Raw genomic sequence first — 17428 nt, forward strand, 5'->3', positions numbered from 1 at the left:
GAGGCGGAGTTTTGCTGTAACATTTTAGGTGTTACACTGTCAGTCTGTCACTACACAAATAAAGTGTTGTTGACAGACGCCTTTTTCACCATCGTCGTGCTTCCATCTTTTACCTGCAGATGTGCTTCAATAGCGGCGTACTCGGACAATTTCACTGTCAAAGAAGCAGTCGGACAAGGATAGGATACTGACATATGAGGTGCGTATGCGTGAGCTGTGGGGCACTGACAACTATGCATATCCGAATGTGAGTGTCTGCAATACATATTGTGTGCGATGGAAGTAAGAGGCTTTACTTGCTGAAACAAGGCGCGAGCCTGTTGCTAAGAAACCCATTTGACAGCTGGAAGCTTTTGGAAAGTGATAGTCAGCGCGGTGTCTACTTATCTGACAACGCAAACCTCCTTCACCATCATTCACCTTTTCATCTTGTGTCTAAATCCGGATTGTGTCTAGTCTGTGACATCCAGTATAGCATAGTACTCATAGTTGTTTTCAGTCAAGTGACTATTATTGTTTGCAGAAAATGGCCTACTTCTTGTGATGATCATCTGATCATCATATTTTTCGCCATAGGACTGTGAGATAAGTATCTGTGTCACAATTACAAAAAGACAGGATAGGACATACACTGAAATGGAATGTGCCCCCCCTTGTTATATAACTTCAAATATTTAACGTGATAATCACGTATTAGTCTATGATTGGAGATGCAAGACCTCAACTTCATCCATCAAATGCATTTGCCTGTGGCTATGTTTTTGAAGGTCACTCACGAATGGATCGATAACTATATCTTGCCGGGAACCACTCTCTAAAGGAAGATGAGATGAAGCATGCACATGTTTGCATATATAAACATCTTTTGAATAGCTATATGAGAAGACTTACTGTTTGGAATTGTTCCAGTCAGAGTGAGGCTGCTTGCTATCAACTTCACTGTGAGATATGATACAATCTAGATGTGCAGCGTAACAGTTCTGAAGTTGAAGCCACAGAAAATCCTCATGTGCATCACCCCCGGGTCCAGGAAACTGTAAAAATGATAATGGCCAATGTGTGAGTCAAGTGAGAAGTTGGCACGATGCTTGATGTGCAGTTGGGTTTTTTCACGCATCACATAGAAGGTTGCCACACTGAATTTGAGTGCATTGGATGGACTGATAAAAGCTGACACTCTGCTCTGTCCCATCAGACTGATGTATTTTGCTGGCGAGGAGACTTCAGTCCTCAGGAGATATATAGCACCTCCACTCAGCCTCCAAAGAAGTCCCTTCACCCTGCATCCAGGGGCATGCCTCCTGAACGCAGCCTCAGGTAAACAACCTGGTCAGCCCATCGTTATTGAACACAAAATATTTACTATAAATGAAAACTGTACCTCAATGCATTGTATGTAGTGTGTGATATTGGCTGTATAAAAATGTAATTATTGGTTGTCAACTATTATTGAATTAATATAATTACTTTTTTAATTTATTACACTCATGAACACAAAGTGGATATTGGAGCGGTCTTCTTAAAGGAAGTAATGAGAGTCTAAATTCATCCCTTTTACATTACCCCAAGGCTTGCAGTCATACATTATCATTAGTCTATATTTTATATATTTATATTATCATTAATCTATATTCTCAATAATTTATTAATCTGTAAAATCTATGTATTTTTATGGTGATTTTAACAACCTCTTTTATTTAAAAAATACTGTCATCATGATAGTTTTGCTCAATAAAATCTGCATTATTTAGAATGTAATATATGGAATTGTAGATTTTCTTTTTAAAAATTATTTTTGCATCACGTCCCTCCTTAGGCTTTTAAATGCCATCATTTCTTTTCACTTCAATGGCGCAATTGTTCTTGGGCTCCTCCTTGCAGACTCCAGTCTCCAAACAAACACACTGACTCATCAGTCGTCTCACTTCTGGCCCCACACAGGCGCACGTGTGCTCATGCATTCAAACCCACACGCATTCATTATGTTCTTTGTTTTACACCCCAACACTACAGAGTGTGTCGCTTGGCAGGCTAATGTATTCACAAGGATGGCCAACACTAAATGGACAGAGATGGATTTGGATGCACAGCGTGGCATACTGATGAGGGAGGCGGACGAGAGGAGAGGGCTGGAGGATTTTCGAAAATATGCACTCACCATTTCAACCTATCGCACTACCTGTCAGTTACTTAGACACTCAGTCAGTCTGACAAATTACAATCCCCAATCTAGTCTACATATCAATCTTTGTTAAAAAGATGAAATATTGTTGGTATTGCCGGGCATAAAATCAGCAAGATGCTATTCAGTGCTGTTTAATTGCTGCTTGAATTGTGTTGATCTTCTGAACTACTAATGTATTCATCAAATCTAAGTAAAACCAAATAAAGAGGAAGGAGACGTAGACAAATTCCAAGAGTTTTGTGTTGGGTTTAAGTCTGTGTATAATTTGTTTGTGTCCGTCAGCAGGGAGATGCTGACAGGACAGAGACTCTGCCAATCCAAATCACATCAGGACTCAGTCCTGTCTGCCCTCAACCAGCAGAGAAAAGATGGTCTTCTATGTGACGTCACTTTGGTGGCCGGGGATCAAAAGTTCCACGCTCACAAAGCCATCCTGGCAGCATGCAGTGATTACTTCCGGGTGAGTGTAGAATCTAATACTCGTTAAAATAATATCTTTGGCAAACTTCAAGCACACACATATTTTTTTTTCTTAGATCTGCCTTTGATTAGTCATTTCCATTACATGTAGTAGTACACAATAACGCACGAACGTAGTAAACAAATATGACAGACTTACTTACACTTGAATACATGCAAACTGTGTGCTCATTGGCTAGCTTGAGGGTAAACGATCTAATTCAGCCCCGCTGTTTCTTGCCAAATTATGCTCAAATTAAGCTTTAACTGATACTTGCTGCTATTTGCAGCTATATACTGTGGAGATGAGGTAGACTCCACAAGAACAGAGCACCGATGAGATTTGATTTAGACACACAGCGCAGATTAGTAAATCAAATCTAATCCCTGTTGAAAATGAAAGGCAGATTAAATTCGTCCAAGTCGGCCTGTAGGATTTCGTCGTCTGTGTGAGTAGAGGTTATTTTTACTTCTCCTTGCAGAAAGATTGGGCGAGTGAGTCAGACCCCTCTTCTCCTCCATCTAAACCGAGTACTAACCAAGCCAAATTATTGTACTGGTCAAGATTTGGATTATTAGATTAAACTGCTGCTGTTAGTAGTGACCATGCATTCACCCCCCCCCCCCTACACACACACACACACACACACACAGTACACATGGAAGTGGTGTGAACACAACATTCGACTCACTGGTGAGTGGCTATAATGAAATACCTGACCAAGCGTGAGTTATTCAAATGTGTCACCTGTCTCTTCCAATGCTGTCACATTACTAAAACGTCTGGAAAGTAAATCAGTCACGCCAGCATCGCACACTCATGGATGCCCCCGTTGTCCCCCACAGACAAATCTGAAGGGGAGTCCAAATTCATTTCTTTTTAAAACACTGATATCAGCTAAAAACATTAGATATAAGTACTTTGGAATAGTAAAACAACTGGATATGAGAGAAAAAAACTGCCTGGAACAGTGAGGTTGCCTGGCAACCATCAGATTGGCTTGGAAATAGGACTTAAACTATCATTAGTTTTTTTGTGTGTGTGCAGATTAGGCAAACAAGATGTAATGAAGTGATCAAAACAAACTTCGGCGTTACCTTTGGACCCAACAACACTTTTCCAGGCCTTTTCTTAAATTGAGCGACAGTCTGAACAATAAAACTAACCGAATTAAGTATGCTACCTGCACACAGTGTTTTCCTTTCTTATCTGCCACTTATTAAACATGTGACCTTATACTGTATAGTATAGTTAGTGATACAATTAATATACCGCTAATTCAAAAAATATAAAATATCAAAGAATTATTTTGATAATGTATAATTACAGTTTTTAATCTCAAATTTCAGTTTTTCATAAGTAAATATCTGTTTTCTGTAGTTCTGCATGAAAGTGGACAAATTATCTTTGTATCTTTGTTATCTTTGAATCAAAATAATACATTTGCTTTTTTAACAATGATCATATCTATCTATCTATATATATATATATATATATATATACGTATATATATATTTTTTTTTATGATCGGGAACTAGAAATGATTAATTATTTAATACAAAAACAGAAAGATGCCATTAATTCCGTGCAACTTTTTTGTGAATCACTGCTCTAAATAAAATGCAGCACTTATGGAATTAATGTGTTTGGATGATCACACTGTCTTTTTTTTTTTTTTTTTTCCCAAAAGGTCAGGCTAAGTGCAGCGCTGTAGCTTCATAGGAAAAAGACTGCAGTGAGCTGGACTCAAGGGTCCCAAGTCAGCAGAGCTATCCATCATCAGCTGTCCCTTAGCACCCACACCAAGGTCAAGAACAGTCATGCGAGGGACAGACAGCTCACCAAATGCTTTCAATGCCCACAGTCATGACACAAAAGCTGGGATGAACCTGCACAGTGCAGTTTTTTTCTTTTCACTCATCTGTGCAGACAAACTACTGCGCCGCTACCATTATTCATCTGGTTGTACCGTCACACTCCCTGTGTCTAATGGACCAGTCTATTTTTAATTGGCTCTGTGGTAGAGCAACTAGGCTGTGCAAGCAGCGGACACGATTTGGCACAAATTCAAGTTGTTCCTACTCTCGCGTGGCCATTTGCCTGAGGAGAGGGTGGAGAGGTAATGCTGAGTTAAAGTTCATGTGTGCCATGAATCATCAAAAACGCCATTGGAGGTTAGGGTTAGGGATTGCATTGTTTTTGTGACAGAAGGATGTTTTAACAGCCCTGCCTCTGGGTCTTTGACGCATTGTTATGCGCACACACTGGATTTTTCATTAGGTAGACCTGTCAAATGACATGAAATCAAATAGCTAAACCAAATGTTTTTCTTTACACTAACAAATCAGATGATGCACCAGTCTGCCACTGTAATGCAGGGTTACACTTCTGCAAAAAAAACAACCTAATTTGGCATCTCTCTTTCACTGACAATTAAAACGGTGCTCTATCATTTTCTCATAATACTGAATTTTGGTTTTGATTAAATTAAATTCCACTTTTGATAGACAACCAGCGACTAAAATTGAGGAAAAAAGAATGGTGAATGTAGGCAATACATATACTGTCCTTGTTTGAAACATGACCCTTTTGTTCTTTACTGTTACACTGCTTTACTGGGTCCCGGATCTGTGGGTGACATCCCATCATGGCATGACTGCAATCAATAGCTTTGATGACCAAAGCTGCACTCAGCAGGGTCAGACTACAGACACTGTGGTCACTGCTTTGATTTTGCACAGATGTTTGCGTGCATGTTTGTGTGCATCCATTATAGGGCAAGAACGACAAGAGGTGCTGTGTATCACAAATTACTGATTGTGCTATTTATATTTATGCTGAGGAAGGCAATCAATACTGGAAGTTTCTTGGCTGTTGTCGCTTGGTTGAATAATTGAGTTGTTGTGCAGCTCCACAACTCATTTTGCAGTGCAGCTACAAATCACGTAAGAAATACTGATAAGTAAATGTCGAGAGTCTGGGAAAAAACAATTAATTGTTCGAGAAAATTGTGTTCCTTCATCTGACTTCCATGTTATGTTTTTTGATCAGGCTATGTTCAGCTTGTGCATGGTGGAGAGTGTGGCTGATGAAGTGACTCTGCAAGGAGTGACCAGTGTTGGACTGAAACACGCCTTGGACTTTGCCTACACCGGACAGGTAAGAACATCCACAGAAATAAGTAGAAGGAATAAAGACAAAGAAGGAAAAGAGCTGGATTTTTCTTTCTCAATTTCATTTTAGACATGATTTTTTATGATGCTTTGGTATTCATGTCTATAATTATTTTTCAGCAGCCAATGAGTAAAATGTGCTATACTGCATCTTTCTTCACATTTGTCATTTTATGCCCGTCACTATTCATTTAGCCAATTTTACAATTAAATACTGATTTATTAATACTTAAATATTTTAACCCTGTTATTTGCAAATTATATCTTCAACACAAAGGCATTGAAAAATATTTAGTGTTAAGGTGAGCCTTTTAAAATGGACATTGGAGTGTTTTTTCATGCAGCCAAATATGTCATCTAAAAAAAATGATGCAAGGTTTTTGCAGATGAGCACTTTAATCTCAAGAGCATTTAATCAGCAGCGTGACGGTGGATCAATGTGTAGGTTTTCAATCAGGTTGTATTAGTTTTCTGCCATTCATGTACTCTCACCAGTCACAAGTGTCTGACCAGGTCATATGACCTTCTTTTACCCTTGCATCAGGAAATTTCTGTCCCACAAGCAACCGAGCGGTTTAGACTGGATACCGAGATGCTACAAACTGAAGTTGTAATTACTCCCTAATTTTATTTATACAGTGGAAATGAGCAAGTAGTAGTTGGTTTGGAGGTGTAAGTAGGTCAACAGCAGGCTTGCAAGCCGCCTGCATCAGTTGGCTCAGCTATTCGTCAGCCCAGAGGAGATGATAGCAGATGAGATGAGGGCAATATGCTTACCCTCACATCGTGAATAATAACCCACTAAAATCCTTCACCCACATGTCAGGTTGATCAGACATGCTGTCACGGGATGTTTTTTGCTATAACTGAAAAATGTTGATGTTTTATGCCTTTTCAAACAATAGAAGCTCAAAGCCAAACATAACGTGATATGTTATGTTATGTTATGTTATGTTATGTTATGTTATGTTATGTTATGTTATGTTATGTTATGTTATGTTATGTTATGTTATGTTCTGCTTGTTTTTCTCACCATCTTGGCTGTATTGATCCAGTCATCTGGAAACTCTTACCCACCAAGAGCCTTCCTGTGTCACGTCTTCTCATAAAGCCGCACAACCCTTTTCCTTTCTCAGCTTCCACCATATGGTTCTATGCTCTGCATCTGTCTTCCTAATCTTCCTCACCACCACACGAGTCATTTTACACACCACCATCCTCTGCTGCAGGCCACACTCTCCCCTACCACTTGCCTTACGGTTTACTGACTGATCTTCAGAATACAGCATATCATCTGCACAAGATCAAATCTACCAGTTGTGGTTCTCAGTCCATTCTTGTTGGCCATCCTGTGTTACTGCCTCTTCTGGAAGAAAGTTTTTGCTGCATCCATTTCTATCCTTTTGGAAACGTCCACCACCATCCTTCCCTCCAAAGAACTTTCCTGAATAACGAATGAATTTCAAACTTCAGGCTCATCACTCAATCTAAAAAAAAACACCGACGATCTGGGTGCAACGCAGTCTTCAAGTCCCCAACTAAGACTCACAGCATTGATCTATAAGTGCCCTGGCCAATCCACTTAATGAAAACTGGAGCACTGATATAGTCCACTTTGACACTAGGCGCTCATAACTAAAAGTAGGACAAAACAATCTTAAATTTTTTGGTTCGACAAAAGCTAATGTCGATAGGATAGCAGTCAGTCAGATTGGTCATTGCCTAGTATTTTAGACTTTAGTTCCAATCAACATTTTTTTTTTTTTTTTAAAAGAATGAACATTCTGTTCCAGCTAGTGCTGGATGATTTTCACTGAATCAATCAAATATTTTGGTTAGGTTAATTTTTATTTTTGGGGTCACAGGTTTGTTTTCTTTGAAGCTTTCATACTTTAAACCACATCTTTCGACTACAAAGAAAGGAGCGAGTTTACAAACACACTTTCAGCACTCTGGCTTCCTCCCAAATTCCAAAAACATGCATGTTACGTTCATTGAAGAGTCTAAATTGTCCTTGAGTAAGATTAGTGTGAATGTTTTTTTTTTGTCTGTAGCATCTTTGTGCCTTTTGATTGGCTGTCATTCAATTCAGAGTGTACCAACTTCACCTCACTTGTAACCCTAGTGAGGTGGATGGATGTAGTCAGCTAATTTCACATTTTGATACGGGATAAGATTAAAACAAACAATTTGGATTTGGATAATTTGAATCATTTTATCATAGATGTCTGTAAATTACTTAAGGGTTATTATGACATAGAGTATATGACAATGTTCTCCTGTGGGCAGATTGTGCTAGAGCCAGCGGTGATCCAGGATGTGTTGTCTGCTGGCAGCCACCTTCAGCTGCTGGAGCTCCTTAGCATCTGCTCCCACTACCTCATCCAGGTACAAAAACATTTATCATGCTCCTTCCCTGACATCATGGAGGTCTTAGATAATGCTTCTATACCTTTACTGTATTTATTGGGGTGCGCATAACAGTTCCATTCTGCTTGTAAGGTTGGTATCTTTGCTATGAGAAATGGAAGAGGAATGTCGAAAAATGACACAGTTCGGAACATCTTTCTTCCTTTATTATTGTTATTTTATTTTCATTTTATTGTACTTTTGGGCTTTTTTGTAATATATTCATAGTTCATTGTCAATATGTAGCACATTTCCCATAATGCATTTGATTCCACCAGACTATTTTACAAAAACTAGCTATGAAGCCTAAATGCTTCTGAAAGCCAAAAGCCTAAGCAGCTTCATGCAAGCACGCACTCATGCATGCACACGCACACACCCACACGCTGTGGTAAGTGTGTGCTGACTCTCATATAAGTTTGAATGTTTGAATGTGATTGGTTAATTTTGAACACAACCCAGAGTGATCACTCTTACCTCGGTTGTTTATTGTCCCTTCCATCTCTAAAAGTTATGTAAGAAAAAAAAATCTATTAAGTTACACAAGTTGTACAGTAGGTCACTTTAATGGCGGACGATGTTTTGCAATTACAGCACTTTATATGTAACGATGGTTTTTGTATTTAAAGTGCTTCGTAAATACAGTTGAGTGTTCCAATTTTTACTGATCGTTGTCTGTAAAACACATTTAAATGTGTTTACTAAAAAGGCCGAAACAATTTAAAAAAAGAGAAAAATGTCTCTCCAACAAAATATATTATGTATGAAAAAGCAAATATGACGCAGTGGTATTATTTCTGAAAATATATCAAGCACACGCTTGCCGTTGTCAAAGGTGAATTTTGGTCAGCCAGCGGAAAGCTCTTTTCCATATTAAATGAAGAAGACCGTGTTTTGCTGGCTTAAGCTAAGAGGTGTTATTAAGAGAGGTGACAAAATGACTTTCAAACAGTAGCGTACGTGTCTTGGTGGCGGCATTGGTTTCTACCCTTGTGTGAAAGTGCCTTGCCAGGTGTCCGAGCTTGACCGACGTCTCTCTCTGCTTACTCAGTGAATGCACCCATCGTTTTGGATGTCAGGAGAATTGGGACGATGACCTTGCATGCCTTGGATGCAAAGGTTTCTCTCAGCCAAAAATGCAGATAAAGGCAGAGTGGCAACCTCCCCTTCCCACTGCTAGCTCAAAAGTATAATCTGTTTGAGACATTTCTCTGCCAGCTTCATCCAAGCTTTGGTCAAAGGGCTTTGAGCAAGGGACTTACAGTGCACAGCGTGCAGTTGGCTAAGATACGTCAGCATTTTGTGGACAGAGGGGTGAGGATATTCCAGTGAGAATGAATCGTTGCGGGACTTTTTTTGCATGTACTGTGTTTTGTTACACCTTTATTCAGCATGCAATGCTCCATACCAGGATTGACTTTATATATTTTTTCCTATATCCGTGATTATGTCAGGCTTCACGCCACTTTCAACACCCTTATAATTGTATAAATGGATTGGACAGCTTTCTTCTCTGGCTTGAAGGGGCGCCGAGCCAGGCTTGAGCCCAAAATTTTGTCACAAGACCCGACCTACTATATGCACAATGTATAATTTTAATTTACAGGACATCTTTTGGCACACTACAAGTTGCACCTCACCAACATCGATGACATTGATCTACGTCCTCAAAATGTCATTAATACAAACACACTGGTTTCTCTTAAGCATGGGTAGATGTCATGTCCAGATCAGGAGATTTATTGCACTGGACATCCTGAAGCCATTCCTGTGGGAATATTAATCGACTCTCAGGTGCACAACATACATTTTAAAATTCCCCCGTTAAATACTTGTGTGTGAGTACAAGATAAGTGCATTCAGAACCGCTCTAATTATTACACACATCTGCAGTGTGTTTGGTGTCTATTTAACCCTCAGTACAAACCAAACGTTGCTCTGGTGAGCCATCTGGTGGTTTCTGGTGTTATGCAGCAACAGCATATATCATATTAAATAGAAGAGCCTAAGTGATTGTTTATTAATGTCAGGTTTATTAATGTCAGTAACAATATGTACTTGTGCATATTTACATCTGACCCGAGCTGCACCAGATGTTGCATTAGAGGTATTAGCCCAAGGCAAGGTCAAATGATTATTATTGATTACTTCGTACACATTGCATCAATACTGGCATTAAAAATCCCTTTGAGTTGTGTCACCATGACCTACCCCCATAATTGTGAGTAATGATGTGCAGTGAATACTTAATTGATCAAAACCATTCATACGGTGCACGGTACTTTCATTTAATTAAAAGGACAGCAATCATCATAACCGTAATTCAATTTGTTTAATGAAAATAAAAAATAAACTCAGCTGAGTTCAAATGTGTATCCATTGTCTCCTGTGCAGAATATGGATGTGATTTATGTCATTTGCAGGTACAGTACTACACATAGCCACAGCACTGTCCAACATTCAATCCAACATTCTGTTCTATTCACCATTGCCAGAAGGTGGCAGTCGTATTCCACATTTTCAATTTACTTTGATCCCCCCCCCCCCCCCCCACGCCCCCCCCAACACTTATTGCCTTTCTCCCTCACTGCTTTTTCATTACACTGTGAGATTGAAATCATTTTAGGCTTAATGTAAAAACTGCACATTTGTGGCTTGTCTGATAAAGCACATGCGCTCAATAATAAATGTTTGGCAAATGGGAATTTGTCGCATTTGGTAACTAGAACTTAGATTTTACCGTAATATTGGAGTGTGTTGTACCGTACGGATACTAATAGAACATTTTAGGAAAGCTGCCCATTCGTCTTTTTTCATCCTTTTTTGTTAAGTACTTCCTTTCTATTGTACTATATACAGTTTCTCTCTGCATGTCTGCAGGAATTGAGCAGCGTCAACTACTTGGAGTTGTACCGTGTGGCCGACCTCTTCCACCTTCCTTCTTTGGAGGAGGCTGTGGTGGACTTTTTGGTGGGTCACCTGTCTGAACTGAGCCAGACAAGGCAGGAGGAGGCCCTGCAGCTGCCGTTCCACCTTCTCAAGGAGGTCCTCAAGAGTGACCGTCTCACCTCGCTGAGTGAAGAAGAGATATGGAAGGTATGGAAATGTGTGTTTAAAAGGTGTGTTTAAACGTCTAGTGAATGTTTTTGAACATTTGCGACCTTGAACGAACTGTGATGTGAACGCAACATTTGTCGCAATTGTCAGCTGCTCAGTGGGGTAGGGACTTAACTCCAGCCCGGATTTGGATCCGCGACCTCTGAACCGTGAGGTGGATGTGTCAACCACACGGCCCTGCGCCACATTTATTCGCTTTATATAATTATTTTTTCCAATAATTTTGTACACTTAAAAAAATTAAATAGTTTATCAGATTCCGATAGAAATACATTAAAAGAAAATGTTTTTTTTTTTTTAATCTCTTTTCTCATCTTTATCTTTGTTCCATATTTTTTTCAGTTGACGGCAAAAATAATGGCTTTGGCTTCACTGTTCTAATATCTCTGAATGGAGCATATAAGACTCTTCGGACAAAGAACAAAGATGATGTACAGTGTGCAATCAAATCAAATCCCACTGCCAATGACGTTGAAGGGAATCAAACCAGGGACCCTTTCGTCACAGGCCGCATTCTCATTCACTTGACCAAGCTGCGCCAATGATGTAGAAAAATGTGAAGCCATGTAACAGGTTTTAACTCAAGACTAATTGTAACTTGGTACACAACTGGAAAATAGACAACCAGAAATGATTGACACGATCCAAAACAAACGCTCTGCTAATAGAACAAATTAAACATTGCCATCTGCACCTCATATAATGTTTGTTTGTGTTGACCTGCAATCACAGTGGACTTTTTCTGAATGTGTATGTGATTGATTGCCATGCATTCATGCATGTGTGTAAGCAAGCAAGCGTGGCTTGTGTGGCTGTCTGATGAAGTGTCAAGGTGTGTGCGTCGATGGTAGCGTGAGGCGCCAGTGCGGCGTGAGGACTTGCCATTTTGACTGTTCGTTTGCGCCAATCAGCCTCCCCCCATGTGCCCTCCCTCCTTCCTGCGCTCTCACTCCCTTTCTTTCGTTCTCCCCTTCTCTTTTCTGATTAGGCCCTCCGCGCCTCCATCAGGGCCCCAATCCCCCAGCTGTCAGTCGCCCGCTCGTCTGATTGAAAACAATCAGGCCTCTGATGGCACAATTACGCTGACCCCTTAACCATCCGCCGCCGCCATAATCAGTCTCTGATTAGGCTGCTTTAGGCCTCCTTCACTGCGCCCAGAAGGTTAATTTGAGCATCAGACGGATGCGGACAGGAAGAGAGGGCCATCGTCCAAAATTGTGAAAGGGGGGCGGGGTGTTGCACACCAATATCAGACCGATATAGCTGAGCTGTCAATCATTGTCACCCTGAGTTTTCTCAGAGACTCTCATGCTCGGAAAATCACATTTTCTCTGGCTTTGTTCCCCTCTCTTCTTTCTTGCCCTCCTTTACTTTGCCTTCATGTAGCGCACCCCCATCCCTCCCCTCTTTGCCACTATCTCTTTCCCTCACTTTACCCTTTTTACACACACGCAAACACACATACATGCGCTTGCTCTTCCAGCGTGGAGCGGAAGGAGTTGATTTATTCTGTGCCCCGAGGAAGTTGTGTGATGCAGCGTGACCTTCACAGTCAGCTGCTGCCGTGCAAACACGCAGACACACATGCGCACACGTACACACACACACAACACACACACACGCAGGCATGCGCGGTGTCACTTCAGCGCTATGAAGAGGAGAAAAACAGGGTGAGCGACAGCAAAGACTGCAGTCACCACAAAATGATGGAATCCTGACTTGCGTGTTTGTTGCAGTTTTCCACCTTTAAGTGATGTTTGAAAAAAGACCAATGACTGAGGCTAGATAATAATCTATGATTTATGCATGCACCGTGCACATGCATCTTCTGCCTTTTCTTCTCAACAACACAATTGTCACTTATATTATATATATATAAAAATATATATCTTCTACTAAGTCATCTTCATAGCAACATCACATTGTTTACATGATAATGAAATCAGTAATCTCCAGACATCTTGCCCACATTCACACCTCACAGCAGCTAAATAACCTTCCACAGCTCTCAAGTTCAATTACCCAGTTCGCCTGCATTAAACAAAAGACTGTGCCTGTGGATATTTACAGTCTTGACTTTTAGATGTTGTGTTGGTTTGACTGAGTTTTTCATAATAGCCTGTAGGTATCTGGAAAAAATAATCACGATTAGGAGTCCTCCGTTGTTTCTTCCCTTCAAATCCCCCCTGCACTTTTTTATTTGTTAATCAGTGTGTTCGTCCTCTCTTACTGTTTTTGTTCAGCCCTTGATGATGTATTAAATATACCCACTAAAGGACGATACTTGATTATTGTGTGTGTCTTTCCTATTCTTATTTACTATTATTCTGAGTAGAGAACATACAATTAGCTGCCTGCCAACATCAACTGTGCAGTGTGAATTACAATTATCATACAAGGACACATAAACCAAAATGGTTATTTGATGAGGGGAGAAGGACTTATTAGATCTCTTGATGCATCTTGACAATAGTTTGTTTTTTTTTGATGGTAGAATAGAGAAGGCCTTTGTTATTCCCACAATGGAGAAATTTAAGTTTTCATCATAATGCTTGCTGAAGCTGATGATGAGCTACAGCTCTCGAGATTTTACTTGATAATTGCCTCTGTGCTGTAACATTCATCACGGTTTCTGTGTTCTCCCCTTTTAGTTTGTCGTCATGTGGTTGGAACATGACTGTCGCTACCAGTACACTGCAGATCTTCTGCAACATGTCCGCTATGGCCTGATGGACGTCTCAACCTTGCACCACCTAGCCTGTAGCCATCCCCTGGTGCAGTCCAGTTCCACTGTTGCTGCTCTGGTAGATGAAGCCCTGGACTATCATCACAGCACCTTTTCACAGCCCCTTCACCAGTCAGCTCGCACCAGGCCTCGCTTCCAATCCCTCACTCTCTATATAGCCGGGGGAAGAAAACGTGAGGTGTGCAGAGTCCGAGAGCTGCGTTATTTCAATCCGGCTGCACAGGAGCACGTGCGTGTGGCGGGAGCCTCCAATTGGAGCGAGTTGGCACCAATGCCCACCGGGCGCAGCCACCATTGTGTGTCTGTAATGGGAAACTTCCTCTTTGTTGTGGGCGGCGAGATGGAGCACATCAGTGGGAGGACGTGTGCAGTTAGGACTGCTTGTCGATATGACCCCAGGGCAAACCGTTGGACTGAGATCGCCTCCATGAAGGCCTGCAGAGAACATTTTGTACTAGGAGCTTTGGGTCAGTACCTGTATGCAGTGGGTGGCAGGAACGAGCTGAGGCAGGTGCTTCCCTCAGTAGAGCGCTACTGTCCCAAGAAGAATAAGTGGATGTATGTGCAACCCTTTGACCGATCGCTTTCATGCCACGCAGGCTGTGTGGCTGAAAACCTGCTCTGGGTCTCAGGTAAACACCCAACAATACATGTATGCTATGTGCACCAAATTACTGAGATACACCTAGTCAAACAATTCATCTAAAAAAATTTATGACCAACACCGTTGTAACAAGACAAATGGAAAGATCTCATTTGCGTCCCAGTGGGAAAAAAATAAATGGACCTTAGCAACCCACTACATATACTCCAAAATTTCAAAGAATACTTCCCCATCAGTTTAAAGTTGAAGCAATTAGATAAATGCCACACTTTCTATGTTTGATAATTTAAAGCACGGGTGTCAAACTCAAGGCTCGAGGGCCAGATACGGCCCGGCACATCATTTTATGTGGCCCGCGAAGACAAATTGTGCATCAAATATGTGTCATTACTAGAATTGCAAATTGTCTTCACTTTTAATATCTTTTTTTTATATATACGTATATTTGACCAGTTTTTACTCATCTGATTTGTTTTGTAGTTTTACTGTATATAATATGAGGTGCTCATACATTTATTTGGGTTGACAGTCATAATGGGCCTCCAAAAGAAGCTATGACTACAATGCGGCCCGTGAAAAAAATTAGTTTGACACCCCTGATTTAAAGTACTTCCTTAAAAAAAAAAAAAAAAAGCACAGTTCTGCATATCCTTTACTGTTTTCTTTAATTTATCTTGTTTCACAGGTGGGGTGACAAACACAGCTCAATACCAGAATCGCCTGATGGTATACGAGCCAGAACAGGTAACTATTTGTACTGTCACAATAATGGCACAAATGGTTGTGTTTCTTCTTGGTCAACCAGTACTGTGCATGGCTACCTCATTTCATTCACATTATAAATGGGAATAGCTAAGAATGAAGTATTAATAGAAACAAACACTTTAGAATGATGCCACATTTATAGGAAACCTTTGTTGGATAAGCAGCTGTCAGGAACGGAACGGAGCAGGGCGACCAAATGCAGCTTGGACCAGGGTTTATTGAGGTAAAAGGTAGCTGGATGGGAGGTAGGTCGACTCACGGCCGGCAAACAGACAGACTGACATAAGTCCACTCGGACAAGGTTAAAATACTGACCGTGAGTCTCCAGACAGACCGAGGGAAAACCAAACGACAGGACCACAGTGCACCGACAGGGACGGGTTAGAACAGTGGGCACGGACAGGGCTTAAATACACAGGGTAATAAGAGGAAGCAGGTGACAGACATTACAGAGACGAAAGGGGTGTGGCTGAGGGAAGTTGACGGCCGAGCGTGCTTTGGCACGGGTGTGACAGCAGCAGATGTGAGTATATCAGTTGCACCCACGAAAAACATGTTAAATGTTCTCTGACCAAACCGCTGTTGACTGTCATTTGGTGGATTGAATGTTAAAAGTTTGAACAAAATAGACATACCCAGGCTGACCCTGCAAGCCTTCCATGGGGTTAGAACTGCTAGTAGGTCATTCCATCTTCTCTCACTAAAATTGGGCCTGATAAGGCGAGCTTTGTGGGGTGAGCATTATCACATTGAAGGATAGAGTTTGGAACCCAGACTGTGGAGATGTGGACTTGCACACTTGTTGTAGAATCTCATCTGGATGTCGCTCTGCATTGAGGTAGCCTCCAATGGATGACAAGCATTATTTTTCCAGTGAGGGAGATTGTGCTTGCCATCATCAAAATTCCTTCACCAAAAGATGTTATTCTGTCACTGCACCAATATTAGCACAGTCTTCTCTCCACTTTGACCAGTGCTGAATAACGCTCCTACAAATTGAGGTTTCAGTGCACACGTTTGCAGAGACCAGTAAAAGCTCAAAAGCAGAATCGGCGGCAACAACAAAACAAGCTGTTTGACATTGTCACAGATTTGGCAAGTTTTTTCATGGGCGCAACTTGCATACTCAGCCGCTTATGCCATAAATGTGATTGCCATTGGCTGTGGCGTCAATACAGAGGTTGTTTTTCTCATAAATTATTATTATTAATAGTAGTAGTGCATCTCATGCAATGTCATGGCAGCCTGGTAGAAAATGACTGCCCTATGAAATTAAAGTACAGTCCAATCAAAAATAATTTGAAGTAGAATAGTCTCATGCAGCCAATTACAGTGGAATGTAGTGAGCTCCAGTGTTTGTTTGTGTATGCATATGAGCCAGCTGTTAACATGCAAGGCCTCTGCATCTTTTTAAGACTGCACATAATGTGGAGGTATGCGGCATGTTTACATGTGAGGCGCACATCCATATGGCTCTATGTTTGTTCATGTCGGCCTGCTAGCAAGGGAGAGAGGCACGAGAGAGGCTCATTTGTATTCACCACCAATCTACATTCACCTGCCAGAGCAACAGCAACCCCGCACTGACTGTACCCTCAACAGATGGCCACACGTCAACACACACACACACACACACACGCATACACACTTTTTGTGCCTCAATCAAGCACGCTTTCAGTCTCTTTCTCACTCACTCACTCACTCACTCACTCACTCACTCACTCACTCACTCACTCACTCACTCACTCACTCACTCACTCACTCACTCACTCACTCACTCACTCACTCGCTCGCTCGCTCGCTCGCTCTCTCTCTCTCAATCTCTCTCTCTCTCAATCTCTCTTCCTCTCTATCTCTCTTTCTCTCTATCTCTCTTTCTCTCTATCTCTCTTTCTCTCTATCTCTCTTTCTCTCTTCCCTAGTCTAACGGAAAATCGGCTTCAATTTCACTCAGAAATATCAGCAGGGA

The 17428-nt window shown here is 41.1% G+C and overlaps 1 protein-coding gene across 4 annotated transcripts in view; it reads left to right on the forward strand.

Moving 5' to 3' along the window:
* Positions 1-17428, forward strand: part of klhl32 (kelch-like family member 32) — a 20252-nt gene continuing 2824 nt past the window's right edge. Inside the window, exons 1-9 of one of the 4 annotated variants that reach the window (XM_068652007.1) lie at positions 1-199; positions 1196-1317; positions 2468-2645; positions 5697-5804; positions 8108-8206; positions 11108-11323; positions 13996-14722; positions 15380-15438; positions 15602-15982. In XM_068652007.1, the coding sequence (XP_068508108.1) occupies positions 1295-1317; positions 2468-2645; positions 5697-5804; positions 8108-8206; positions 11108-11323; positions 13996-14722; positions 15380-15438; positions 15602-15619 (1428 nt within the window). In that variant the 5' untranslated portion in view covers positions 1-199; positions 1196-1294 and the 3' untranslated portion in view covers positions 15620-15982. Of the gene's footprint in view, positions 200-1195; positions 1318-2467; positions 2646-5696; positions 5805-8107; positions 8207-11107; positions 11324-13995; positions 14723-15379; positions 15439-15601; positions 15983-17428 lie in introns of those variants that run through there. The other 3 variants (XM_068652006.1, XM_049730753.2, XM_049730754.2) reach the window with 3 other exon arrangements.

Source organism: Syngnathus scovelli, chromosome 9, assembly GCF_024217435.2.
Source record: "Syngnathus scovelli strain Florida chromosome 9, RoL_Ssco_1.2, whole genome shotgun sequence".
NCBI classification, from domain to species: domain Eukaryota; kingdom Metazoa; phylum Chordata; class Actinopteri; order Syngnathiformes; family Syngnathidae; genus Syngnathus; species Syngnathus scovelli.